Here is a 27635-nt window from a genome sequence, read left to right on the forward strand (position 1 = left end):
TTCCGCACACTGTAATCTAATCCGTTTGACATCTAAAATGGGCCTTCAGAGCGCCGAGTCCATCCCGCAGCTCACGGTTACTTGCAGGAGAACCGGATAAAGACACACACGGATAAAGATCGGACGCGTTTAAACCACTGGATCCGTCAACTTTGGTCCTTGATTTTGGAGCGGGAGCAGTTTCGCAAAATTTTTTGCTTATTTTTTTTGTTTGTTTGTTTGTTTGTTTTGCTTTGCATCCGCAGAGTGTTTGTGTGTAATAACTTACCCGGCATCTGGATTGTCCGCTAAAAAAAAACCCCACATCATTTTGTCTGAACGCATCTTTCTCTCTTTTCTGCTTTTGCTCTCAGCTCCGTATGATCCTGCAGGTTTGGATAAGCAAAGCTAGCTTAGCTGAAGTTAGTTGTTCAGGCTAGCCGTGGCTGGGGTTTAGCTAGCAGATTGTGCACGCGCTGATTTCATTTCCAGAGCATTGCCCCCTTTTTTCTCCCCCTGCTTCATTCCAAAGAAATCGGAGGCAAAAGCGTCGACAGATATATATCATTTTTTTAATACAGCCACCTTTTACCGCGAGGCAAAAAAAAACAAGAATAACCTAACCAACCAAACAAACAAACAAAGGATTTGGGTTGAGTTTCACTTGGAGAAGAAAGAAACACCAAGAAACTGACATGATGTTTCCACAAGCCAGGCACTCGGTAAGTGTGTGCTTATTGTACCATTTTATCTATTCAAATCTCTCTTACCTTTCTGACTACGATTACATCAGCTGGATCTTTTCATATATGCATGCATTTGTTTTGTTTTTCTGTCTAGATGGACTTGATTTTCTTTGAATGCAGTTTTGCATTTCTCTATGTTCATAGTATCTATTCATTCATTCATTCATTCATTCATTCTAGTGCAATGGTATAACAGGTGTGTAGAAGCCTGAATAATATGGTTTCCTTCCTTAAACGGTTGCTCACTATGTTGGGAATAGTGCATCAGTGCAGCTTCACGTGTGACCAGAATGCAGGTGTATGTTAATTTAAAAAAAATATAAATAAATAAACATTAAGAATTTTGAACCTGGTCTTCTTGCACGGAGAGCATTGCATTCGTTTCATCTTCTTTTTTGGCTTGACGTCATGAGTCTGGAGGTTATCAGGGGAACGCTGGGTGTGAAGTGGGAACACACCTTGGACGTGGTGCCAGTCTGTTACAGGGCACCATTCAGACCCTTATAACACTCATTCACCAATTTAGTGGAGCTGTTTTTATCTACTGCCACGTATTTTGGGAAGTGGGAAGAAACGTGGAAGAAATCTGCATTGGACAAAAATGTAAGACTTAAACTTGGCTATGAGCTGAAGCGTAGAAAAGGAATAACGCTGGCAGGAAACCAAACATTTGGGCATTTTAAGAGAGCAGGAAGTGAGTACGGTGAGCTTCTTATCTTGCTTTGTCTGCAAGTTTGAGGAAAAGTGTAAGATCTTACTATTCTAGAAACACAAATGGTAATTGCACATAGTGCTCTGTCGTTCATTTGATTGATGTAAAGCTTCTATATAATAAAGTTGAGGTTTTCATGTTCTAGGCAACCATTTTGTTCCACAAAGGCTTAATGGTGGTCCAGTGAAGCAATGAGGCCACTTCATTTTTGTTTAAGACAGACAAAGATGCTGATTAAAGGGCTGAAAAGGTCAAGTGTACTTCCCTTTTTTCCCCCTAGCACAGCTTTTCATGCTTCTTTTCCATCGGTGAGGCTCCCCACACGCAGCACTGTGTTCTTTATTGAGTCCCCTGATGTTGGTTTGGTTGGTGTCAAGCTCTCTGGGGGTCTCCAGCCTAGAACACAGACAGAGCTTTGTATACAAACACAAGGTCATTAAAGAGACTGGTAATTAATGAGGGGAATTGGCTCGACCTGCACCTGCAAGCACGGTTCATTTCAGGCCACCCAAGCTACGCCGAGGAATCCCATTTGCATTTTAAATTCACTCCGGCTTTCTGGAGACACTTTTCCTTTCTTGGGTTGTAATAAATTGCCCTCCTGAATTCACGGTGTTTAAGGCTTCTGAACGAATCTGCCATTCTGACTTCAGTTTTAAGGATAAATGTTCTGTATTATGCCACATTTTTACATAAAAGCACACACCATTATCCACAGAAGCCTTCGAGGCACCAAACATGTCGCCTTTAAAAGCCCTTTTATCCTTTATAATGATACGAAGTGCTACTCTTCCATTTTTGAACTGCTGCTCATGTTGCATCACAGGAAAGTAATTGTAACAGATTTGGAGAAATGCTCTGTTTGCCCTCTTCCTCATACTGGATCCCACAAATTGCCTATAATTGGCTGATGTGATCGACAGGAGAGAGAGTGAGAGAGTGTACACATCATCCCTCCTACCCAGAATGCATGAACAGTTTTGCTTGGATGGCTTTGAGGGTATTCTAATGCCGAGCACTTATCTGTTGTTCCACTCGAGCTCCAGTTATATTACAGTTTTGCATAGTTTTTGGCAGAATACCTGCATATTCCTAATTCTACCAAGATTATTGGCCATGCTTTTATCTCAATATTCTCACTTGATGTGTGGGGTGCAGCAGGTTGTAGGATTTGTAACAAATATTACACCATGAGGTGTTTCATATCGCCGTGAAGCATTATTCTTATGAGTAAAATAGCCTACATGTCCATTCATCCATCCGTTTTCTATACCCGCTTTATTCCAAATTAGGGTCACAGGGATCTTCTGGAGCCTATCCCAGCACACGTGGGGACGAAAGGCAGGGGTACACCCTGGACCGGTCGCCAGTCCATCACAGGGCCACACATGTAGACAGACAACCACACACACTCACTCACTCCTATGGGCAATTTAGAATTACCAATCAACCTAATGTACATGTTTTTGGACTGTGGGAGGAAACCAGAGGAAACCCACACAGCATAGGGAGAACTCCACACAGAAAGTCTGAAATTTTTTGTTGTACAAAAGATCTATAAAGCGGTAGCATTCTTCTTTTCTAAGTTGTTGACCTGCTTGTCCTGTGTACTCGGCTGCTGGTTTGTCCACCATCATTGTCAACAATTATTCCCTCCTCAGCTTCTCATATTTTTCCTTTCCTGATAAATTAATAAGACAAAAAGACCACAGTTCGGTGTGGTGTAGGGGTTCATGGTGGCTTAGCGGTTAGCGCATTGGGGGTTTGATTTCTGCCTCCATCCTGTGTTTGGAGTATTAATTTTTTTTGTTTTCTCTATGTTTTGAGGGTTTCCTCTGGGTATTCTGGTTTCCCCTGCCAGTCCAAAGAGTCCAAAGGCTGCTTTGCATCTACAAATTGTCTGTAGTGTGTAAGTGAGGGTGTCCCAAGTTCTTTGGCATAGGCTCCAGGTTTCCTGAAATGCGGCATAGAATCGGTGGTACAGAAGATGGATGGATGCGAAAGAATGTGACTTGTTCAGTATATCATAGATAGATAGATATATCTATCTATCTATCTTATAAAGCCAAGTGTACAGCCTAAGATAATAATGGAGCTATAATTCTGCACTGAGTTCACCGACTCTGCGTGACTCAAGTCTTATTTGCAGTAAGATGATGTATGGAACCTCAAACCCGAGGGATTAGACAGTCTAAATACTGATTAAATAAAATTTGCACAGTCCACGTTGTCATTCCAAGCTAAATATGATAGGAAAACCCAGGTCATTAAAAAGGATCTAATCTCTCATTACTGCGCATACTTTCCATATCACAAAAATCTGTAATTCGGCTCTAAAGCCAGCGTAAGTATCTGTCCCGACCTCACCATTAAACCGCGAGATGTTCAGTTCTTCCATCGAATCTAGGATTAGGACAAACGGATGGAATGGAAATGCGGTTAAATCTTGACCTTCTGCAAGTCAGCTGGCTTTGTAGAACGAAGAAGGAAGAATGTGGATTCAGTCTGGCTGAATCTTCACTCTAGAGGTTAGCCAAAGGGCCTTGTGAGGCTGCTGGGTAAATTGTTAAGCTTTAAGCAGGCTGTTGAAAGGCCTCCGCTCAAGAGGATTTGCTGTTCCTGTTTCCTGCCCGGTCCTGCCCGGGGTTGTTTCCTGTGTAAACAGATAACACGAAGAGAGATCGGACTCTCAGAGCGTCGTGTTTAAAAGGCTACTGAGGCCGTGTCTGAAACCTATTCTGACCTATCTGCCTAAATCTATAAACCAATACAGATTTTGCGCTCTATAAGGGGGACTTCAATGAGAGGTAGTTGGTTGAATTGAATTAAAATATGTACACATGATTTCAATTGAGAATCATTACCACAATAATTCATTTTTGCATATACAGTATCATTTGATTGGGTATTTGCGAAGCCGTGAATAAAATCAAACACCGAGCTCACACGTGAGCCGAGAATCGAACCCGCTACACTGGTATTTTGTAACAGATGCGTTATTCTACCACATGTTTAAGCACAAACTTAAATCTATACTTATAGTTTCCATCAGCATCAAAATCCTCGCGAGATTTCACAAAGGTTTTGCAGAAGATAATGAAAATCATGTGTCACCGAAAAAGGCATGGAGGCGTCTGTTTGTTTCCTCTCGCTTTAATGAACCGAGGTTGAACATAGGGATCTCCTCCTGAGGAAAGGATTAAACATGGCAGGTTGCAGGAATCCTTTGACGATAAAAATAAAAGGCGCCGTTTTGTTCTGCAGTCCGTATTTTCTAGCCCGGATTTTTTTTTTTTTTCTTCAAACTTAGACAAGTTCTTGTCAAGATCCTGTTCGGAAACCTGTCTTTGATGATTCTACTCAAGAAAAATCTGGCAACCCTCAACCATGAGCTCCACACAGATGATTTGCGTTGCGTAATCTGAATGGAAAAAAAAAAAGTAGCTACAGAACCCGACTCTCAATATGTGTAACTTTCCTTAAATTAAAATTTACGTCTTGTTTGGACTCGAGTCTTCTCTGAATCTCTGAATACAGGTCACCCTTGTCCAGTTCAAAACAGGTAGTGGAAGCTTTACTGGGTAAGGTTATGGGTTCGGGAGCTCAGGGTTCAAGTCCATCATGGCTGCCCCTGCTTTCAGACCTTAATTGCCAAAGCTGGGATATACAAAGAAATGTGTATGTTCTGTAATGTGTATGTGACAAACTAAAAACGTCTTCTAATAGTGATCCCATCTTTTTATTAGCTGAGTAAAACGTTTTGTCATATTTCTGAGTAGAAGTATAAATAGTTGTAGTATTTTGTGTTTTTCTTTTCAACCAGCACTGTATTGGATGGAAAATAGTTACTGATATATTGCTATGTTGTAAGTTCAAGCCTTAAAGAAATGCTTAATTCTACATCTGGTAATTGTTTAGCATCCCTATCCTGATTACGACAAAATCCTTCCCTAGAATCAAACAATATCTTCTCTGTCAAATGATTTAGTGGCTCAGCCATGAATAAAACATGCTCTCTAAAACGCATTACTGCAATCTGCATTTCGGTATGCAATCGATTGGAGCGGCTGAAGCAACGCCTCGCGTACAGAAATGATCTGCTGTAATGATGATTATAGTGCAATTGTCAGTTCTGCTGGTGTTTACTGCATCTAGCTGGTTAGGAGGAAGGAGGTGACTTGAGCTATGGTGATGAGCCTGCTGTGATCAAGAGGTCACATCTTCATATTTCTTGTTTATAGCCGCTTATGACACTGATGTCTGCGTAGACAAATGTTCTGAAGTCTACGAGCATCATTTAGAGGGAAGACTGATTACTACACACACTGTGGAGGGGGGTAGAGATGCATATTTTCGAGGCCTGAATAGCTTTTTTTTTTTTTTTTTAGTATAGCAGAATCACATAGACATGGGGAAAAAATGAAATAAGAAAAAAATAAATTGTAATATATTGGCTAAAACCCAGTTCTGGACTAATATAGCAAAAGAAAAGTTCATATTAATTTTCTTTTTTTGTTGCATAAATTGTAAGGGAATTTCTTTTTAAATTTTAGAAATAGAAATAAATTAAATACAATTATTTAAACAAGGTGTAGAACCGTGTTAGCCAATGAGAAACATGCTTTACGCTGTGAATAAAAATGCTTTCTGTATATTTAGATACTGTTACCTAAATGTTGTTAAATTGTATAGAACAGTACAATGTAAGGTGTGCATTAATTCAGGAATTCTAGGGAATTCCATTCTTTATAACAGATGATCCTTTCCATTTTTCATATTCAATGGTAGTTTCCTACCTAGGCTTACCTACTGTTTCACAGTCATCTGTAGAACATATGTGAAATCGTATCGGCTATATCAAACGTTCAGGTCAAAAATTTGTTGAGTAAATTGGATAGATTGGAATTGAGTAGAGTAGACTAGAATAAATTGAGTAGAATAAAGAGACTTGGATAGAGTAGATTGGAATTGAGTAGACTAGAGTGAATTAAATAGATTGGTATTGAGAAGAGTAAAATAGTGACTTGAGGAGAGACTGAACTGCTAAATTGGAATTGACTAGAGTAGAATAGAGGGAATTGAGCAGATTGGTGTTGAGTAGAGTAGAATAGAGGGAATTGAGCAGATTGGTGTTGAGTAGAGTAGAATAGAGGGAATTGAGCAGATTGGTGTTGAGTAGAATAGAGGGAATTGAGCAGATTGTAGAGTAGAATAGTGTATAGGTAGAATAGACTTGAGTAGAATCAAGAATTGGATAGAGTAGATTGTAATTGAGTAGAACAGAGTGAATTCAGTAGAATTGAGTAGAGTAGAATAAAATGGGAGTGAGTTGAGTAGAATAGAATGAAGTTAGTACAGTAGAATAGAGGGGTTTGGGTAGAGTAGAATAGAGTGAATTGGATAGGTGGGAATTAAGTAGAATGAATTGAATTGATTGAGAAGAGTAGAATAGAGTGTATTGGTAGAGTAGAATATAGTGAATTGAGTAGAGTAGATTGGAAATGAGTAGAACAGAGCAAATTGAAAAAGTCCATTAGAACTGAGTAGACTTGAGTAGAATAGAATTGAGTATTTTAGTAATCCCAACAGCCACAACACAAGAGCAACAGGGAGAACTGTCGAGTTATTTCCAGACTGAGACTGATCTCTGTACAGAGTAAGTGTATGAAAAACATCACAGGCTGTAGGTTAGAGGTGTATGAGGAGGTGTGTGTGTGTGTGTGTGTGTGTGTGTGTGTGTGTGTAAAATAAACCTACAATGGTTAGAATTAAATTTATCAATAAAATGGCAGTGCGGGTGAATGTGCAGTGACACTATGCAGAAAGTGAGTTGTTCAGTATGCAGTGCAGTAGATGACTAGGCAAATCCAGTTATGCTTTGTGTACAAGTATTTGTTAACCCATCTCTGTTGCTTCTACTCTAGAAAAGTCTGGCAACCCTGCAGTCATGAGCTACACAGAGATGATTTGCGTAATTGGAATAAATTGACTACAAACACAAATTTGCCCCATTTTATAACAGGTGCTAATCGCGTCTCCGTTTTATTTCTCATACGGACCTGCTCTCAAGACTCATTGTGACGTAAAATGTTTCGTAAATCATTCATAAATTCTAACTTCACTGATGCAACAGGACGAGAGATGGAGACGTGTGGAGAGAAAGAAATTACACGCAATCACACACACACCTACACTCCCATCAGTGCGCGTAAACACACACACACACGCTTACTCACATACACCTATCCAGCTGTGTGCAAAAAGCTTCATCGACTGTAGCACAAAACCTACATGCATTTATCCCCCTCCTCCTCCTTCCTCCCTTCATCCCTCCAGCTGTTTTTCTCCATCATACCTCCTCAGCATGTACACTGAGGGGGTTTTGCTTGCTCTTTTGTCTTTCCAAGACATACACAAGCACACGACACAGTCTCTCGCACACACACACACACGCACACGCTCCCCCTACACACCCAAAGTAATGAGCCTCGGCTGTGTGTGTGTTGTAGGGGGAGGGCTGAGGGCAGCGCCAAAGGACATTATTAAGGCTGGTTGAATTAACACCGCTGCCCTGTGACCGTACTACAAACCCCCCCCCAGCAGGACGGGAGGTTAATCCCCCGCGGTCCCCATCAGCGCTAAACAAACACACACACACACACACACACACACAAGCACAATCCGAGATGCATGCAGACCTCCCATTTCTCCTCGCCCCCTTCCTTCCTTTCACTCGTCCTCCTTATATATATATATATATGTGTGTGTGTGTGTGTGTGTGTGTGTGTGTGTATATGTATATGTGTATATATATATATATATATATATATATATATATATATATATATATATATATATATGTATATGTATATGTATATGTATATATATATGTATGTGTATATATATATATATATATATATATATATATATATATATATATATATATATATATAATGTATGTGTGTGCACAGAACAAGCTGTATGTCTATTTCCAGTAAAATGCCGTGCTTCTTCGTATCTGCTTCCTTTAAAGCGCTTCACGTTGCTATTATCAAAGCAGAAAGGGTTCTCTCTTTTGACTTTGGCTTTCTAAGATCCTTACAAAACCCTGATCAGCACGGCGTTCGTTTAAAGCATTTACTTCTTGGAAACAGGCGGGTGAATAATGACTAAATTACTAGCTGAGAAAATATCATTTCCTCAGTAGAGCTGCGTGTGCTGTCAGGAAAGAAAACTGTACACTGGGGTGGAATCTTCCAGAATGGTTTCTACCTACTTTATCTCTAGGCTAAAACTAGGTATGTAGTTTATCTTGTAAAACTGAACTCTAAAAGAAACTAAAAGGCATGGGTCAGAATTGGTTTTTTAAATGGAAACTACGTTCACGATGCACAAGTTTATTTTTCCTGTGTGAATGTGATAGGAAGTCTAAAACGAGTTTGTTTTTTGTGAGCATATGCGCAATGTATTAAAATCACAATTATTCGGAGATGGCACAAAAACAAGACCGTTTACACACTGGGTTGTTTTTGGGCAATGGGGGAGAGGCTCTTGATCTCCGGTTCGCGTTCACATTGAAGACTTCCTTCTGGATCATTTGTTATTTCCTGCGTCATGCACACAGGTTTGCTGAATGGTTTTCCTCGTAAAGGTTCTCAAAACCGCTGGTAGCCACGATGACTCTCTTTTTACCGGCATCCTCAACGTGACAGGAAGTAACATGAACCGATCCTGTTCCTCACACCTGATTTAGACACGAATCCTGGACCGTTTGAGCGAGCTGTGGTGTTGAATTTTTTATGGGATTGGTGTAATCCCTAATATATCCGTTTAAGAGCTTTTGTCTGTGGTGGTATGAAACATAATCTGCTCAGGCATCAGATCTAGTACACGGTTAGAGAAAGGAAATGATTATAAATCACTCAGAGGAGGATGGGTTTCCTTTTCGAGTCTGGTTCCTCTTAAGGTTCCTCACCACCATCACCTCCGGCTTGCTCATTTAGGGAATCATCTAAACAATGTATAATCCGTCGTTTTTATCCTGACTGTAGATTTTTCTGTAAAGCTGCTTTACGAGTAATGTTCATATAAATAACAGAATTGAATTGATAGCAAGTTATTGAAGGCAATAGGAGTCTCACAGCATGTCTGAGAATTCAGTGAAACGAGCAGAAATGTGAGTCTATGGACAGACACACAATCACACTGTGTTCAATAAAAGGATCAGCTTCAGTGGACAGGAGCAAAGCTGACCGAGATCCAAACTGAACTCCTAATGACAACAACAGAACTTAAAGGTGCTAAAACTTTCATTGTTCTTCTTCTTCCTCCTTTTTCTTCATCATTATTTTCATCTCCTCCTCCTTTGCTTTCTTCTATTCCTTCTTCACTTTGTCACCTCCTTCTTCTCCTTCTGTGTCTCCTTTTTCACCTTCTCCTACTTCGCCTGCTTTATTCAATTTCTTCTCCTCCTTTTCTTCCTTCATCACATTCTTCAGTTTCTTTTACTCCTTCTCCGTCTTCTCCTTCTCCTCCTTCTGCCCCTTCACATTCATCTCCTCCTTCACCTTCTCCTTCTCCTTTTTCACCTTCTTCTCATTCTGCCCCTTCTTCACATTCGTCTCCTCCTCCTCCTTCTTCTCCTTTTTCTTCACCTCCCTTACCTTCTCCTCCTCCTTTTCCTCCTGCACTTTCTCCTTCTCCACCTCCTTCACCTTCTTCTCCTCCTCTTCCTTCACCTTTTTCACCTCCTCACTCACCTCCTTCTCCTCCTGTTTCACCTTCTCCTCCTCCTTCTTGTCCTCCTTCTTGTCCTCCTTCTTCTCCTCCTTCTTCTCCTCCTTCTTCTTCACCTCCCTCACCACCTTCTCCTCCTCCCTGACCTCCTTCTCCTCCTATTTCACCTTTTTTACTTCCTCATTCTCCTTTCACCTCCTTCTTCTTCTCCTCCTTCTTCTCCTCCTTCTCCTCCTTCATTGCCTTTATTTAGCCTTCATCATTACCTTTTTTCTAGTCTTCTGTTTGTTTTATGGTCCTTTACATCCTTTTAGTTCTCTTGGCACTCTGTTCTCTAACTCTAAGTGGCTGAGTTATCACCCTCGCTCTGCTAGCATCACGCGTACGTCTGAGTGATAAAAGGTCTTGGACTCAGGCTGTCATCAGTTTTTTGATTGCGAGGTGATGATTGATCATGGTCTCCTGAACTAGTTGTACTGAAAGTGTCTTCTGGAAGTCGTGCAGCATGTTTTGTCCACACACTGACAGCGCTATATTGACTTATATGAAGATCATCCTGAAGTGTTGTTTTTTTTTTTTTTTTTTTGTCTTGTATTACAGGAGTTAGGCAGCGAGTCCATCACACTGAGGTCAGCGTTTTATTTAGCGGTTTATTTTTTTAAAAAAATACACAAATCTATAGCTTGCCTGTTTAAAGCAAACTCGTTGAAATTCATGGTTTTATGCAGGAACTCCTCTGGCAAGCAAGAACGCTCTCCCATCTCACACACACACACAGAATAGTGAAAAGGTTTGAGTACTGTAGCTTGCTCTGTACACAGTCCTGACAGTCCTGCCAATGTTTTTGTGAACACACACACACACACACACACACACACCCCACAAGCAATAATTGCACTGAGATCAGTCATCCTGTCAAAGCATGGCGTGCACACACACATGCACGCTGCGTTCAAAAAGAGTAATTACTCAAAGATTTTCTCTTGTGAAAGTGTGTCTCCCCTCCCCTCTCTTTTCCCACACACACACACACACACACACACACACGTGCATGCACACAGTGCCCTTATTTGATGAAACAAAGGGGTCCTCAAGAACATGGAGGTGTGTGTGTTTGACACACAGTGCAGCAGCAGATGTCTGGGTCACACAGGCCAAAGCCCTTCATTAGCATGAGAAAAGGGCCTGCAGGAAAACAGCAATCTCAATCTCTCCATCTTTTTCTCTTTCACATTCAAGCTCTCACCATCCTTCATTCAGGCGGTCTTACCTTCTTTCTGGCAATTCCTCTCTCTCTCTCTCTCTCTCTCTCTTTCTTTTCTTTTCCTTTCTTTGAGGCAGGAGTGTGTGTGGGTCACAGGTGAGGCTGATGATTTTTTGCAGCATGGCTCTCTAATTGATTTCTAATGGTAGTGGAGCAGGAGTGGGATTACTGAGGGCTTCAGTGGAGTCCCCTAGCAACACACACACACACACACACACACACAAATACCTCCTCTCTTACTTCCCACTTATACAGCCTTCTACAGGTCAAAGCACACACACACACACACAGTTCGGTTCCACAGTATTCAGCAACATCAGTATTATTTTTTTCGTAGTTTAAACTGCATTATGAATAAATTCATGAATAAATTTATTCTTTTCCAGGTTTGTGTTTGTCCATTTTCCTTTCTTTCTTTCTTTCTTTCTTTCTTTCTTTCTTTCTTTCTTTCTTTCCTCCCTCCCTCCCTCCCTCCCTCCCTCCCTCATTTATTTTATTTTATTTTATTTTATTTTATTTTTTCATCCATTTTTTATACCATTTTTCTATCCCAGCACACATTGGGCAAAAGGAAGGGGTATTTTTATTTTATTTAATTTTATTTTATTTTTTTCTGGAAGTGACTTGAAATATATGTTAGAAAATGCCAGATATATTGAAGTTGTCTTTTCTCTCTCTCTCTCTCTCTCTCTCTCTCTCTCCCTTTTTTTCATACATCTTTTTCTGGAGCACTGTCTTTTTCTGTTGTTGTTGATGATGTCACTTCCTCAGCAGTGTGTGTGTAGACAGTGATAATCTGGGATTCGCCTCGAGGCGAACTGCTGAAGTTAAAATGAGAGTTGGTGGATTTTTCCATGGTGCTCTGAGACCTTCAGGAAATAAAAGATCCAGTTCAACATCAGTGAATAAATAAAAGTCTGAGAGGAATTTATTATAGGATGGTACATGGTGCCATGGTCACACTGGGGCTTGGTATCCATACAGATTTCTTTTGCTTGAGAAACGGGGTCCGTGTCACGGTGACATTGTAGCCGTGTTAATATTCAGATGCGCAGTATGTATTTATGATTTGGATGCGATTTTGAGTCAGGTGAACGGTGGCATTGCCGAGGAATAAATCCAGCAGCACCAGCACTGATCATCAGAACCTTTCAGATTCCAGTCTGCAGCATTTGTAAGACTTCAGGCTGTAAATGTAAAAGTGTCATTTTAACCAGTTTGGGTTGTGAATGTGTGACCTTTTAATTCCATTAGAAATCCTGTTCTCTGCCAGGATAACACTAAACTCTCACACTGATCTGTGTGTGTGTGTGTGTGTGTGTGAGCGAGAGAGAGAGAGAAGCTTTGCAGTCCTGCATATTTGTTTTACATCAGTGCTGCAGGCTTTGCGGTTGTTAACCATAAAAGATCCTCATTTGCGTGTGTGTGTTTGTGCGTGTGTGTGTGAGCGAGAAAGTGTGTGTGTGTATGTTTAGAGGAACAATGGGCTCCCAGAGGAGAAGCTTTGGGCTACACAACAGAACACTGCAGGGGATAAACTGCTTTACTGCACACCCAGACACACACACCTACACGTGCATACACACACACACACACACACACAGATTTAGCCTATGCAGCAAATACAGATTCATATGCCATCAGATTTCTACACACATGCAGGGATGATGGTTTGGCAGGTGCATTCAGTCTGACTGCAAAAATGTTGAAAAAGAACAAAGAGGATATTTTCGGACTCGTAAATGAACACTGGCTTCGATGCTGATGATTTAATTAAGCAGTTATTTAAGGCTGGTTGAACAGAGTAGGGCGTTTTGGTGGTTATGGGTAATAATATCAGGAGTGTGGAATATAATATGGGAATAAAGTGATATGAATATTGTGATTCAGGAACAGAATGGATTTTTTGTCAGTAATTAATATTTGCAATCTGTAATCATGTATTTCATTAAAAATAGATTTTTTCAAATGTGTTCAATGAACACAGCATTAGAAACGAGGCTTGTCTGATTTGGATAGATTCGTTCATTGAGTCACTGATTCATTGAATCACTGAATGACTGATTTGTTGATTCCTCCTCCGTCTTGGTCCTGGTCTATCTTTCTTTCTTTCTTTCTTTCTTTCTTTCTTTTCTTTCTTTTCTTTCTTTCTTTCTTTTCTTTCTTTCTTTCTTTTCTTTCTTTTCTTTCTCATTCCTCATTTAAGTATAATATCAGAAGTCTGGAATATATTTTTTTTTTTTTATCCTTTTCAAACATTTTAAACAGCTTTTTATTTTTTTTTATTTTTTTTATTTTTTAAGAGCTGTGCTTCTCGAAGTGTGACCCCAGAGTACCCCAGGGTTTCAGAAAGCAATAAACAATGTCCACTTGGGGTGTAAAAATCTCCATAGGAATAACCTGAGGTTTAATTTGATGCTTGTTAACAGCTCTGCATCCGCATGTCCTAAACGTCCTAAAAAGTCTCACTTCTCCTCTTTTCCAGGCCGCGTCTCAATCAGCACAACCGCTAAAGTTCACCACCTCGGATTCCTGCGACCGCATTAAAGACGAGTTCCAGTTTCTCCAAGCACAATATCACAGGTATGTGAGCCAGGATTCTACCGGAGTGTAAAATTCAAACCACATTTAAATGACTTCAATATTGGAACATTTACCTAATGTACTTAGATTTAACTTGGATATTTTGGATTTGAATGGATTTGAATAATAATAAGCCTGAAACTTTATACAGAGACAGAGGGGACAATAGAAGCAGATCGGATCGAACAAATCAGACTTTTTTTTATTTCAAAAGTGCAGTTCTACATGTAGAAATATTTCCCATTTCCTATAAGGAATGAATGGAAAATTTTGATCGTCTGAATTATTTGAGCAAAAAAAAAAAAAAAATCCCAAATATTGTCTTGTACTACAAAGTATGCATACAAAGTGCACTAGAAGTCGAGTACATCATCAATTTTGACATTCGGGACTAGAAAAGCATTTTTTCTGCATTAGCCAGATTGTGGCATCAGTTCAGTGAAAGTAAGATCAGGAAGGTTTCAGGAAATTTGCAGCATCATCTTCCATGTTGCTTAATAATGTAAACAATGTAGGAAGGATTTGGTATAGAGACTTGCTTTAAAGTGCAGAAGTTTATTTTTTATTTTTTATTTTATTTTATTTTTTTAAACCAGGAATATGGGGGGAAAAGTTTTAAATGATTATTATTATTATTATTATCTTTATTGTTATTATTTGTAATAATAATAATATTAATAAAAATATTTTGATGACGATGATTATTATTATTATTATTATTATTATTATTATTATTATTATTATTATTGCTATTAACAATATTTTTTCTGTCCAATCATTTGTTTTATTATTGGACATTAATATTGGACACAGCCATTCAGCATCATCAGGTGATCTGTATTGAGGGGAAAAAAAATGTTTTTAAAAACACAACTATCTCTAAAAGTGTCCATGTGAAATTTTATGGCTGTTGAAGTGTAGGTATGGTGGAAAAAAATTTTTTTCCAAGGTACACAGTACACTGCGTTTCTTCTCCTTAACAGGATGGACATCGACTTATCAGACATTTCGAATCGGTTTAAACAAATGAATTATTTTATTGTCGCAAGTCTGATATAAAATGAGTCTGTTGGCTTTCAGCGTGAGACGTGTGATTTTCCCTCTGTTGGATAACCTTACACTGGTTGAAGAAACTCCTTCAAGTTTTAGATGTTTATGAACAAGCGCTTGGAGCGTCTCAGAGAGCAGAAATGGGTCCTCTTAAGCAGCTTTTGTTAAGCAAAACAAAATTCGAAAACTTTTTTTTATTCATTGGGATTCATTGCAATAATGACCTTTGAATCCTATTGGACCAGCATCATTCATTTCCATATGTAACCCTTCATACACACGTGACTCGGAAAATGTGGGTCACTACAGGAGGAAAAAAAAAAAAGCTTTGTTTTTACATTTTTGTTCCTGAAAGTCAGTGAAAGACGAAGGGGCGTCTGAGGTGCTGCTTCAGCTGGACGGCCCTGACGGACGAGTGGAATGATGCAAGGAGGCGAGGAAGAGAGGAGAGTGCGAGTGTTGAGATGTCAGATCTGCTGCAGTCTTTCAGCTGCTTTATATTTAACACTTGCGAGTTGAAAAGAGAAAGTTGCGCTCGCTTTGGTTCGGTATCTGTATAAACATCGCTCCACCAATCGTTTCTCGTTTGTTCGGTACTGACCAATCAGGTGGCACTGGCAGTGAGACCCGGTTGTCATGGTGATAGAAACGTAGCCTTTTTCTTTTCCCTCCCCTCTCTTGGGGAAGAGGGATTAGGTGAAGTGGAAATGACAGCCTGAAGAAGTGTGTGTGTGTGTGTGTGTGTGTTTAAGCGAGTGAATGTGTGATCGAGCGAGAGAGTGAGAGAGAAAGAGAGAGCGACACCTCCCCCTTCAAAGTAACTTCAGGCTTGAATGTAAATATTTTACCTGATACGCATACTCACCGGCACGGTTCGTTTCAGCGGTCACACACACACACATCCAGATTACTATTCATTCACTCTGTGTAGAAGTTTTACTTTGTGTACTGTACGTACTGACTTGGTGAACAACTTCTTAAAGTGCCCTCTTTTTCCCCCCACTTCTGTGTGTGTGTGTCTGTGTGTGTGTGTGTCTCTTTTTTTGGGTCTTTGTATGTCCTGTGTGTGTCTGTGTTTGTGTGTGTCTCTCTCTCTCTCCCTCCCTCCCTCCCTCTCTCTCTCTCTCTCTCTCTCTCTCTCTCTCTCTCTCTCTGTGGGTGTGTATGGCTCTTCGTGTGTGGGTCTGTCTGTCTCTCTCCTTGTGTGTGTGTGTGTGTGTGTGTGTGTGTTCCTGTCTCTCCTGCACCAGTCTAAAGTTGGAGTGTGATAAACTGGCCACGGAGAAATCAGAGATGCAGCGTCACTACGTCATGGTGAGTAAATGATCATCATGAGCATCATTGTACATAAAGAGGTAACTAGAAAGATTAGTGACGTGTGTGTGTGTCCTAGCAACAGAGATTACCAACAGCTAAATCTTAGCATCAGAAGCTATGCTCATGTGCACTTTTCCGGCCAAAAGCTTTAGAATCATGGAGGCTGAAATCCTCATTTTTAACACACATATTATACAGTGAGCTTTTTATTGCAATAAATAGTCCGGGGATTGAAAACAGCTGCAAATAAATAAAGTTTTCATCTTTAGAAAGTGCTTGATGTGGATGGTCAATGATGAACAGTAGCAGTCTCTGTAGGTGATGTGCAGCTGGTGAGAATAACGACGTGAGTCACGTCCTGTTCCCGAAGCTCCAGCGTCTGATTCCTGTAAACCAGAATGACTCTTAAGCATTAAGACTAATACTAATGTCCTGTCCTGCTCTTAACACCACACAATGCTGTTAGTCAGAAAATATGGGTTTAGAAGTCTTTCGGAAAAATCCTTGAATTCTTATTGAATATTAAAGTGAAGGATTTAGTGGGTGTTTTTGTTGGAATGACCTGTTTTATCTAACATAGATAGATAGACAGACAGACATAAACAGGGATGAATAGATAGAAAGGCATAAACAGACGGATAGACTGATTACATAAATAAACACAAACAGATGGACTGAAAGACATATAAAAATGAATAGATGGAAAGAGAGATAGATAGATAGATAGATAGATAGATAGATAGATAGATAGATAGATAGATAGATAGATAGATAGATAGATAGACACAGACAGACAGGTGGCCACAGACAGATAGATAGATAGATAATCAGGTAGACAGACAGGTAACCATGGATGGATGGAATGATGGGTAGATAGATACATAGACAGACAGACAGGTGGCCACAGACAGTTAGATAGTCAGATAGACAGACAGGTAACGATGGATGGATTGATGGGTAGATAGATACACACACAGACAGACAGATAGACAGACAGACAGACAGGTGGCCATAGATGGATGGATGGATGGGCACAGACAGACAGGTGGCCACATACAGATAGATAGATAGTCAGGTAGACAGACAGGTAACTATGGATGGATGGAATGATGGGTAGATAGATACATAGTCAGATAGACAGACAGGTAATGATGGATGGATTGATGGGTAGATATATACACAGACATACAGACAGGTGGCCATAGATAGATAGTCAGATAGACAGACAGGTAATGATGAATGGATGGATGGATTGATGGGTAGATAGATACATAGATAGACAGACAGACTGAAAGACATGTAAACAGGGATGGATGGATGGATAGATAGATGGATAGATGGATAGATGGATAGATAGATAGATAGATAGATAGATAGATAGATAGATAGATAGATAGATAGACACAGACAGACAGGTGGCCACAGACAGATAGATAGATAATCAGGTAGACAGACAGGTAACCATGGATGGATGGAATGATAGGTAGATAGATACATAGACAGACAGACAGGTGGCCACAGACAGTTAGATAGTCAGATAGACAGACAGGTAACGATGAATGGATTGATGGGTAGATAGATACATAGATAGACAGACAGACTGAAAGACATGTAAACAGGGATGGATGGATGGATAGATAGACAGACACAGACAGACAGACAGGTGGCCACAGACAGATAGATAGATAATCAGGTAGACAGACAGGTAACCATGGATGGATGGAATGATGGGTAGATAGATACATAGTCAGATAGAAAGACAGGTAATGATGGATGGATTGATGGGTAGATATATACACAGACATACAGACAGGTGGCCATAGATAGATAGTCAGATAGACAGACAGGTAATGATGGATGGATGGATAGATGGATGGATGGATAGATGGATGGATAGATGGATAGATAGATGGATGGATGGATGGATAGATGGATGGATGGATAGATGGATAGATAGATGGATAGATAGATGGATAGATAGATGGATAGATAGATTTAAATGAAAAACTAACAAATACAATTTAATACATAAATACAATAAACAGTAGATAGATTGTAGAAAGTTTAGAGAGAGAGAGAGAGAGAGACATTCCCATGCTATTAATGACTAAAAATAAGCTTGAAATGTCACTTTTTTGTGTGTAAGAAGTTCTGATTAAAAATGCTGTCTGTGTCCAGCATGAGCAAAGGCAGCAGCTATCAGTGAAACGTAAATGAAATGAAACAATACCTCAGTCACACAAGTTAGAACACAGGAAAGCCGCGTGTGATGAAAGGATCGAGAGCGTCACCTCACACTGCAGTGTTTTGTCTCTGATCGTGTAAAACGAGGCCAACAAGAACTTTCAGTATTAATGATTTCTTAAAAGACAGACACACAAGAACAGATGAGCGAATTTGTCTCTGTTGGCCTAGCTATCAAAACACACACACAAAATGACTTGTGCTCTTAATGTTCAGCTCAGATTTGAATTCAGGTTCAACACCATCCAAGAATCTAAGGCAGGAAGCTCCAGTTGCAAATGTGTTACGTTTCCATGTATTCATTTGGTGGACACTTCTGTCCTGAGATCATTTGCATCAGAGGCAGAATGCAAACCAAGGGCCCAGCTGTTAAGGAACATTTCGATGTTGAGAGCTGCAATAACATTGCTCCATATTCAACCCCTCTCAGTAGGCCAGAGTTTAAATCGTCTAACGATCAGTTTGTAAGCGTCCTCCTGATAGCACAGACCTCATTAAGAATGATTCTTAATCGGACGGATGGATGGATAACTGGATAGATAGCTATACAGATTGATAGATAAATAGACAGATGGATGGACAAGCAGATGGGTAGTCAGATGGACGGATGGATGGATAACTGGATAGATAGCTAAACAGATTGATAGATAAATAGAGAGATGGATGTATGGATAACTGGACGGATGGATGGATGGGTAGGTTGGTTGGTTGAAATAAAGAAAGAAAATGAATTCCATTAAATTCTATTAGTAATGAATTAATTAATTAGTAAATTTAAAAAATGTACAATTATAATAACTGACTAAAAAAATCACACATTAGTTCCAATAAATAACTAAACAAACAAATAATTTGTTTTTTATTTATGTTTTTTTAATTTTATTTTAGCTATTTTATTTGTTTGGACACCATGCATGACACCAGCTAACTTGGTGAAAATGTGCTTATGATATTTACCTCCTCAGAAATAGAGACTTTACCAGCTAACACTGTGTGTTTGATAAATCTAGAGTAAACCCAGACAGCTTCTCTTCTGATGTCGCTCTTTTTCTTGTAAAGCCGTGTTGTATGAAACAGGATGGTGCCACACCACTATAATCATCTTCCATCTTCCTCCATCTTGGCTTTTCTGAAGAGGTCATGCCTTGACATGATGTTTCAGTCTTCTTTTGATACGAATTCATGGTCAGTGTTCACCAGACTTAAACTTGTTCACACTGAGCTCACGTTTCCAGCCTTCACATGCGTGAAAATGGAAGTCAGTGGAAAGAAGAGTGTAGTGTGTGCCTTTATTCAGGAAGGAAGCAGCATTACAGCACAGAATTCTCAAATCTGATTGGTTAAAAAGGAAAGTGTTAATTTTGACTTTTCTGTCATTATAGCCCTGACCTTGGCTGCAATCTTATTTGTAAATTACGTAAAGTTCTTTGCTTTGTTTTATTAGATATGGCTGTGTTCGTTATTATGCATTAATTCTAGTGTAATAATCATGCTGTTAGTCTGAGAACCATCCAGTTTTCCCCCAATCAAACCCTGACTATGAACTGGGTCACCTCCAGTCTGTCCTTTACTGTGATGGGCTTTTTTTTTTCTTTTTCTTCGTCTCATTATGTTCCTTTCTTATATAAATCTATCATTTTTATTTCTCCAAATAGAACTGCTTGTATAGATTACAGATATCGTCACACAAATTGTGCAACGAAAGCGTGCAGATTGAAGAAAACCGTCACATCGTGCCAGACGTCTAGTAAATGGAGTTTTATTTTGTGCCCTCATTCCTGTACGCTGCTGTTAGTTTCACGCATCAGCGTCACGGCTGCCTCGCCTCGCCTCGCCTTCCCCCATGCCGTCTCTCCATCTCCCACTTTTCTTTGGCCCAGAACCCTGGAGCGTTTCTTTTCTCTCCACACTGAAACGTTCTATTGATCGGCTTTAAATATGAAGTCAAAAGAGTGTACAGGCTCATCGATCAGCTCATAACCGATCAATACGAGGCAGCATTGTAACAGCAGCAGGGCAACAGAACGGCTGCGTCTCGGGGGAATATGCGAGGCGTTCTGCCTTACAATACATGTTGTGCCTCCAAGCAAAAGACTCGGCTTGTTGCAACAGTGGGAGGCAGAGACTGCAGGGGGATTTTGCTGTTTATGTCAAAAATATAAGTTTGAGAAACTAGTCGTAAGTCTTCTTTGAAATTTAGAGCTGGTCCTAAAGGATATTTTAAAGGAGTAAAATCATTATATTCTGAGATTTAGAAAGGAAACTGCAGTCAGTTGTATATTGCCAGAATAACAGAACTGTAAAATGCAGATTTGTACTTATTTTTACTGGAGAATTTTGACCTTTTTTCAGAGTTTCTTTCTTTCCATTGTTGTTGTTGTTGTTATAATAATAATAATAATAACATGCCACTTTTTCCTATTTGCATATAAATCTAATTTTATATTTCCACTTTATCATTTTTCTTTTTTTTTTTTTTTTTTGATCTGTAATTTGAAGAAAATTTTTTTTAATGTTTTAATAAATTTCACCTTGGACTTCTGATAATGAAAAAAAAAATATATTTTTAGAAAATAAGTAATAAGGTAAAAAAAAAATATCTTTTTAAAGAGAAAAATAAGATTTTGTTTCCTCTGAATATTATGACAATCTGTGTCATATAAATGCCAGGATCTTCTTTCAGAATTTGTTTCAAACTTGATAGATAGATGGATAGATAGATGGATGGATGGATGGATGGATGGACAGACATGTTGTTTATATGGTACAAACACACAGTATAATCTAATTATAGACTGAGTGGTCACTTCAGCGTGCTCCTAATTGATCAATTTGCTGTGTTTAATCGGATTGTGACACAACTATAACCTTCCTGTGCCTGTAATGACATGTTACACATCATGTCCTCATGCACAGTTCAGTTTAGTGGTTTGTGATTTAGGGAATTTGTGTTCTTAATGCTCTGTGCCTATAATTTTGCACCCATGGTGACTAAAACCTCATTCAGCACTAGTGTGCAGTGTAGCGTGTATAGGGCTGTGTCCTAAATCTTATCACTTAATGGCGTCTCCTCTCTGTTGCCTTTGCAGTACTACGAGATGTCGTACGGGCTCAACATTGAGATGCACAAACAGGTGAGTGACTGTGACAGTGTTGTCTGAGAGGATGTGTGAAGGTAAGTTTATCGAGGCTGGTATATACGTGAATGTGAACGTAGTAGTAGAATAATTAACTGTTAGAACTTAAATGGGAACTAGGAATTGTGCCATTATGTTACAGATTTAACACCTTTAATACATCTACACTACATCTAATTGATCCTACTCTATGCCGTGTAACTCATTTAAAGGTCAAAAGTGCTGCTTTGTTTGCTGTCGATTCTCAGAGCAGCCATTTTGATTGTTTGCTGAACCCGGGGTTGAAGAGATCATCTCAGATTTCCTGTGTTTTCTTTGGTTTTTACTAGTTGGAGGTCAGGAATCCTAAGGATCTTATCTATGATTTGGCAAAAATAAAAAATCAGAAAGCTTATTTTATTAAAAATAATACTGTGTATTAACTTTTAAGTGAAAATTAAGCAGACATTATTATTTGCTTATTTTTGGCTTGTATATTGTTGGAGGTAGAATATTATAAAGCGAGTTTTGGCTTATGTTTTACTTTTTACAAAAAAGACTTTGTAATAATATTTTTAACCTTCGTTATTAAATTATTATTTATTTGTTATTATTAAGGAATTAAACAAAAAGCATGTTAATGAAAAAACGGAATGTTGCCCAAAGTTAAGCTACCAGGGTTTGGTTGGTTAATTAATTAATTTATTTATTTATTTATTTATTTATTTTAGATTATTTCATTTTATTTATTTTATTTTAATCTATTTTAATTAATTTATTTATTAATTTTGATTTGATTTGAATCTTGCTCTTAAGGATTATTCTGCTTATACCACATTAATTTCAAGAAATTCTTACATTTTTCGTTAATTACGTATTGTTTATCCGATTGTAGTTACACTCAGTGGTGTGGGACATCCTGGAAACTACTTCCTGTTGTTCTCGCTCACGTTAGAAAATTCCCCTTTCCCTCTCTTTCTCTTAAATTTAATTAGACAAGACAAGCAGCTTGTCAGGTCGATGAGAAACCTCACCATCTTTCGTAACTTTCCCCATTAGAGAAGACTTTACAGCTTTACCTCAAAGTGCTCATGTCACCTTAACCATTGTGACCAATCAGAATGGAGAATCTGGGAGCAGCAGTGTGTCTTTTTCCAGAATTCCTCACACTTTTATTCCACTCAACAGCATGAAATGTGTGAAAGCTGCCACACTGACATGCAGGATCATCTGTGCTGAATGACGCTTTTCTGTCTTCTTTTCCTCCCTCAGGCTGAGATTGTAAAGAGGCTGAATGCCATATGCGCTCAGGTGCTGCCCTACCTGTCCCAAGAGGTATGACACGTATTTATATATATTTTAAGATTAGAAATAAAAAACCCACACATGTCTAGTCAGCTTGACGGGTCGATTCTGGGCGTATAGACGGTTCATCTTTTTTACTGCGATGCTACACTGTTACACAACTCTTTGTGGTTTATTATACGTCTAAATGAAGCCACACTCTCCCCGTGCTCCTGTACCTCAGACATTAACAGCAGATGAAATTACATTTTGGATATTTGACTGGTCCCCATAAGGAAAGCTGATTTTTTTTACTATTTTTTTTCCAGGATTTTCTGTTTAAAAACTAAGATACTGGATACTGAGGTTAAGGTTGTAGGGTTAGATGTGGGTATAGGCATAGCATTTATAAGCTGTATTAATGTGTGTGTGTGTGTTTAGCATCAACAGCAGGTCCTGGGAGCAATTGAGAGAGCCAAGCAGGTCACTCCACCAGAGATGAACTCAATAATTCGGGTAGGATGCCTGCTTTATTCTTCTGACTGTGTGTGTGTGTGTGTAAAAATAGGATCAGCTGTTTGTTGTACGTCTTGTGCCCTTTTTGGCTGTTTGTTCTCCCTCTCCTTTTCTTGTTTGTGTATTTAACCTTGAGCTTTGTGTGTGTGTGTGTGTTTTGTGCACAGCAGCAGCTCCAGGCCCACCAGCTCTCTCAGCTACAGGGTTTGGCTCTGCCTATGACCCCTCTGCCCCTGGGCTTGACCCCTCCGACCTTGCCTTCCTCCTCCTCGTCCTCCACCGCTCCTGGTCTCTTCTCTCTCTCCAGCATCCTGGCGTCACACGCTCACCTCGCCAAGGAAGAGAAGAACGCCCGTGATGCCGCGAACAGCGCCGACACACACCGCGACGACGACGGAGACAAATCCGACTAAGCCCACTTTAACGCTTCTCTCACCGAGGCGAAGAGAGCACAGAGAGACAATGACGAGAACACCGCCTTGTTTTGTTTTTCCTCTCGCATCCTCCTTCTAAAGCCTCTTGCTTTTCTGAATGCATGCCTTAGTTTAAAAAAAAAAAAAAAAGTCCTTTTTAGTCATTGCGTTAACAAAAAAAAAAACAAAAAAAAAAATCTATTTTCTTTCCTGATTTCCTCCATTGTGTTTGGGTTTCCATTATTCCGCTGTGGGATCCGCGGCTTCCTGCAGTCTGCTAGACTTTCCGATATCATCCCTTTAGAGCTCCTTCTCATACGAGCTCGTCCTCAGACTAAACAGAGTAGCTTCTGGATTAAGCCGAGGACGTGATCCTCTTTCCAGACGCTCAGACAATCCGGTATTTTTCTTTATTCCCGCGTTGCACACGTGGCAGAATCCGATATAGTTTGGAAGTTCTTGTAAAAGCACAATTATCCAAAATCAGCAATGTTATCGTAGAGTAACTGTAGACCCCAATTAGTTTTTTGTTTGTTTTGGCTCTATTTCTGTCTTTGTTTATCTTCTCTGCATAAAAACTTTGCATTTCAATCGTAAAGGTGCGGTTCGTGATCGTTAAAAAGTTGTTCTAGATCTATAATAATCCTATAGTTTCGAAGATCCCTTAGGAAACAGACCGACTTATTTCATTTCCATCTCCATCCAAATCTGATCAATCCTTTCAGCTTCCTGTTTCTCCTTTTTCCATTCCAGCGTGGTGGTGGTGGCATCATGTTTGGGTGAAAAGGTGATTAGTCAGAGAAGCAGCCATGCATGAGCTGAGCTACCACCACCACCATGGTTCACTGTGTCCATTCAGTCCATTTCAGTTTTTCCAGTTTCGTGTTCCCACTAGTCATCACTTGAGTCCAGCATTTTGAAAACTATTTGGAAGTTCAGTTTGTTCATCTGCTTTGTGTTGTCTTCTAGATGGGATTATGTGCTTGGCACTTTCTCAGTCTTAACTTCGAGAGAGAAAAAGAGAGAGAGAGAGGCTGATGAAGGAACTCTTTATAGCTGCTATAATGTAAGTGGTAACAGGAACGACTTTTAGTTTTTTCGTGGAAATGCCACAGCGTTAAACGGAACTATAAATGGATAAACAGTACGTGTAATAGTTGCCAAATCGATGTGGTCAGAGGAAAACAACGCTTCAGACATAACCACATCGTCATTGATTAGTTTCCTATAACAGCATGCTGCATCGTGGGGTTTTTCAGGCATATCTACGCTCATGTTTTATTATTTTGCCCCTTATCGTGCTTCACTTCAAAAGCAGACTAATGGAGTGTGTGAGCTAGAACCTTTTCCTCTTCTGCTACCAAAAGGAGGTGTATTGTTTTGCCTCTTCTTCCTCTCTCTCTCTAAGCTGTGTGCACATGGGGGTGTGTGTTGTAGATGGTGTATTTGTGCCATATACACAGGAAAGGGAAGTTTGTTCATGTTCACCGAATGATCAGGAAAAACGAAAAGAAAAGTGCAGCTTTGTTTTGACGTATCCAGGACGCGCTTTCGGTCCGAGATTTCTCATTCGAAGCCTGCGCTCCTGTGATCTTTCAGAGGTGAGCACTTAGTTCGAAATCCATTTCCCGAATGAATCGATTTCTACCAAACTACGACTGCTCGAAATAATGGTCTTTATAGATCCTGTTCTGTGTTGCACCCCCCCCCTCCCTTTTAGAAAAGGAAATTAACACCAAGAGAGAGAGAGACAGTTCTAACATCAGCATTCGGCTGTAATCTGCAACCTCCGAGCTGCTTTGCACAAGACTACAGCGGAATCTTTTTTACAGTCGACACAGACGTCAGGCTTAAGAATGCAAATATGGCTTATTTTTTCAAGTACAAAAGAAGCAGGTGACGGTTCAGCGGTGAAAACGATTAGCACAGAAAGGATCGAATCTAAGGGTCTTGGCACAAAATCAGTTTAGAGAAGCCAGTTTGTAATTTTGTCGCTTGAAAAATTTGCCGAACGAGGAAAAGTGTGATCCATTGGCAGAGCAGGATCATACTAAATAATGACAATTTCTCACTTTATTTGTTTTTAAAGCTCCCCCTCAAGCAGAACTTATTTCCGCCATGTCACCACAAGGGGGCAGAATTTCCTTGAGAACATGTTGTGCCTGTTGTGAAAGTACAGTATATGGGTTCTGTTTGGCTTGTAGGATTTTACTACCTATAGTACGTTTTTAAAAAATCGTTCTAATCCAGGGGTCATCGATTTCTAGGCTGGAGACGGAACGGTTCGAGGATTTCCGTGTGTCCACAGCGATGTTTAATAGAGGTGGAGGAGCAGGGAAAGGGTCAAACTGTTAAATGTCCAGTCTTACAGGACTGCAGAGAGAAGAATTCATTATGGACATGCTGTGTAGAGGTATGTTTGGGAAGGTGTGTGTGTGTGGTAGGATAGAATAGTATTGTTTGTACTGTATGTATTTTAGTACATGCCATCAACCCCTGTCAGTCAACACCTGTGCTGGGATGGACACTGGTGTTGGATCGTTTTGGGTTTTTTATATATATATATATATAAGTTCAAAATATTTCCCGAAATTTTTGTCATTCAGCTTGAATGAAAGAACGAAAGAAAGAAAATAGCTACTCACACAAATGTTAAAAATGCCTTAGAAAAAGGTTTCATTAAGGTTTCATTTCTTTCCAGTATATAAAAAATGAACGTTGGTCACCTTTTTTTTTATTTTTCTTGTTCTTTTTTTTTTTAAAATAGTTCTGTTTGTGATTGCACTTGATCGTCACCGTGAGCGGGGAAAAGAAAAGAAACAGGGAAGCAAGACAAGTACACAAAATCTTACTGGAAAAAGATTCAAACCAATCAAATAGTGTGTGTGTGTGTGGGTGGGCTTGTGTGTGTTTATGTTGTGAAGGGACAATTTCTAATATATGTATAAATATATCAATATACATATAATTTTGTAAACATTTTGTATGTATAGAGCTACATTTATCGTGTGTGTGTGTGTGTGAAGGAAATGTAGTGTATGCAGTTTTGATGACTGAGAGCCTGTCCAGTATATTGATTGAGACTTGCCTTGAAATACGTAGATGTATTTCAGGAAAGAAAAATAAATAAATAAACTAAATTAAATTGGCTGTAGTTGTTACACTAGGCAGCAATCTGCACATCATTTTCAGGACCTGAAGTATTTGTTTTCCTTTACACTCCTTCGAAAAAATAAATAAAAAAAAGTGATCTAAAGCTAACGTAGCTCTGTGGTCAGCCGAGGTCCAGACGATGGATGGTCAAGTGCGAGTTGTAAATACAGCATCCGTTTTCTCAACACCTGTAAAGTTAACGTTCGTTTCGGATCCGATATTAGAATTTCAACCCTTCTGATTTCTTCCTTTTAATTTTCTTCTTTAGTAAGTTTTTACTTTTCTCTTCTCATTTCGTGATGTGTGTTAAACTCTTGAGTGTGTTCTTGCTGGAAAGTGTGTCAGTTGTGTTATGAAGATCAATGTTATTGTTTTTGTTTTGTTTTTTTTTGTTTGTTTAAGGAGAAAAAAAAATGTGAGGGGAAACTTAAAGTTCAATTTGTTTCGTTATTCAAGACTGGGATTCTGCAGTAAGGAAATATTTATGGTGCCTTACAAATAAAAGCTTCAGTGTACCTCTAA

General features: G+C 39.4%; 1 protein-coding gene across 2 annotated transcripts; it reads left to right on the top strand.

Annotated features, from left to right (window-relative positions):
- On the top strand, nucleotides 1-27635 carry chico. 2 transcript variants are annotated; one of them, XM_058418434.1, is made up of 7 exons: nucleotides 1-701; nucleotides 13923-14020; nucleotides 16321-16384; nucleotides 21721-21765; nucleotides 23020-23082; nucleotides 23473-23547; nucleotides 23715-27635. In XM_058418434.1, exons 1-7 carry the CDS (start codon nucleotides 675-677, stop codon nucleotides 23958-23960), a joined length of 618 nt encoding a protein of 205 aa, XP_058274417.1. In that variant the 5' UTR covers nucleotides 1-674; the 3' UTR covers nucleotides 23961-27635. The 2 variants fall into 2 exon arrangements, with proteins under 2 accessions (XP_058274417.1, XP_058274418.1); XM_058418435.1 differs by having other exon boundaries at nucleotides 23718-27635.

This window comes from Hemibagrus wyckioides, linkage group LG20, assembly GCF_019097595.1.
Source record: "Hemibagrus wyckioides isolate EC202008001 linkage group LG20, SWU_Hwy_1.0, whole genome shotgun sequence".
Classification (NCBI taxonomy): domain Eukaryota; kingdom Metazoa; phylum Chordata; class Actinopteri; order Siluriformes; family Bagridae; genus Hemibagrus; species Hemibagrus wyckioides.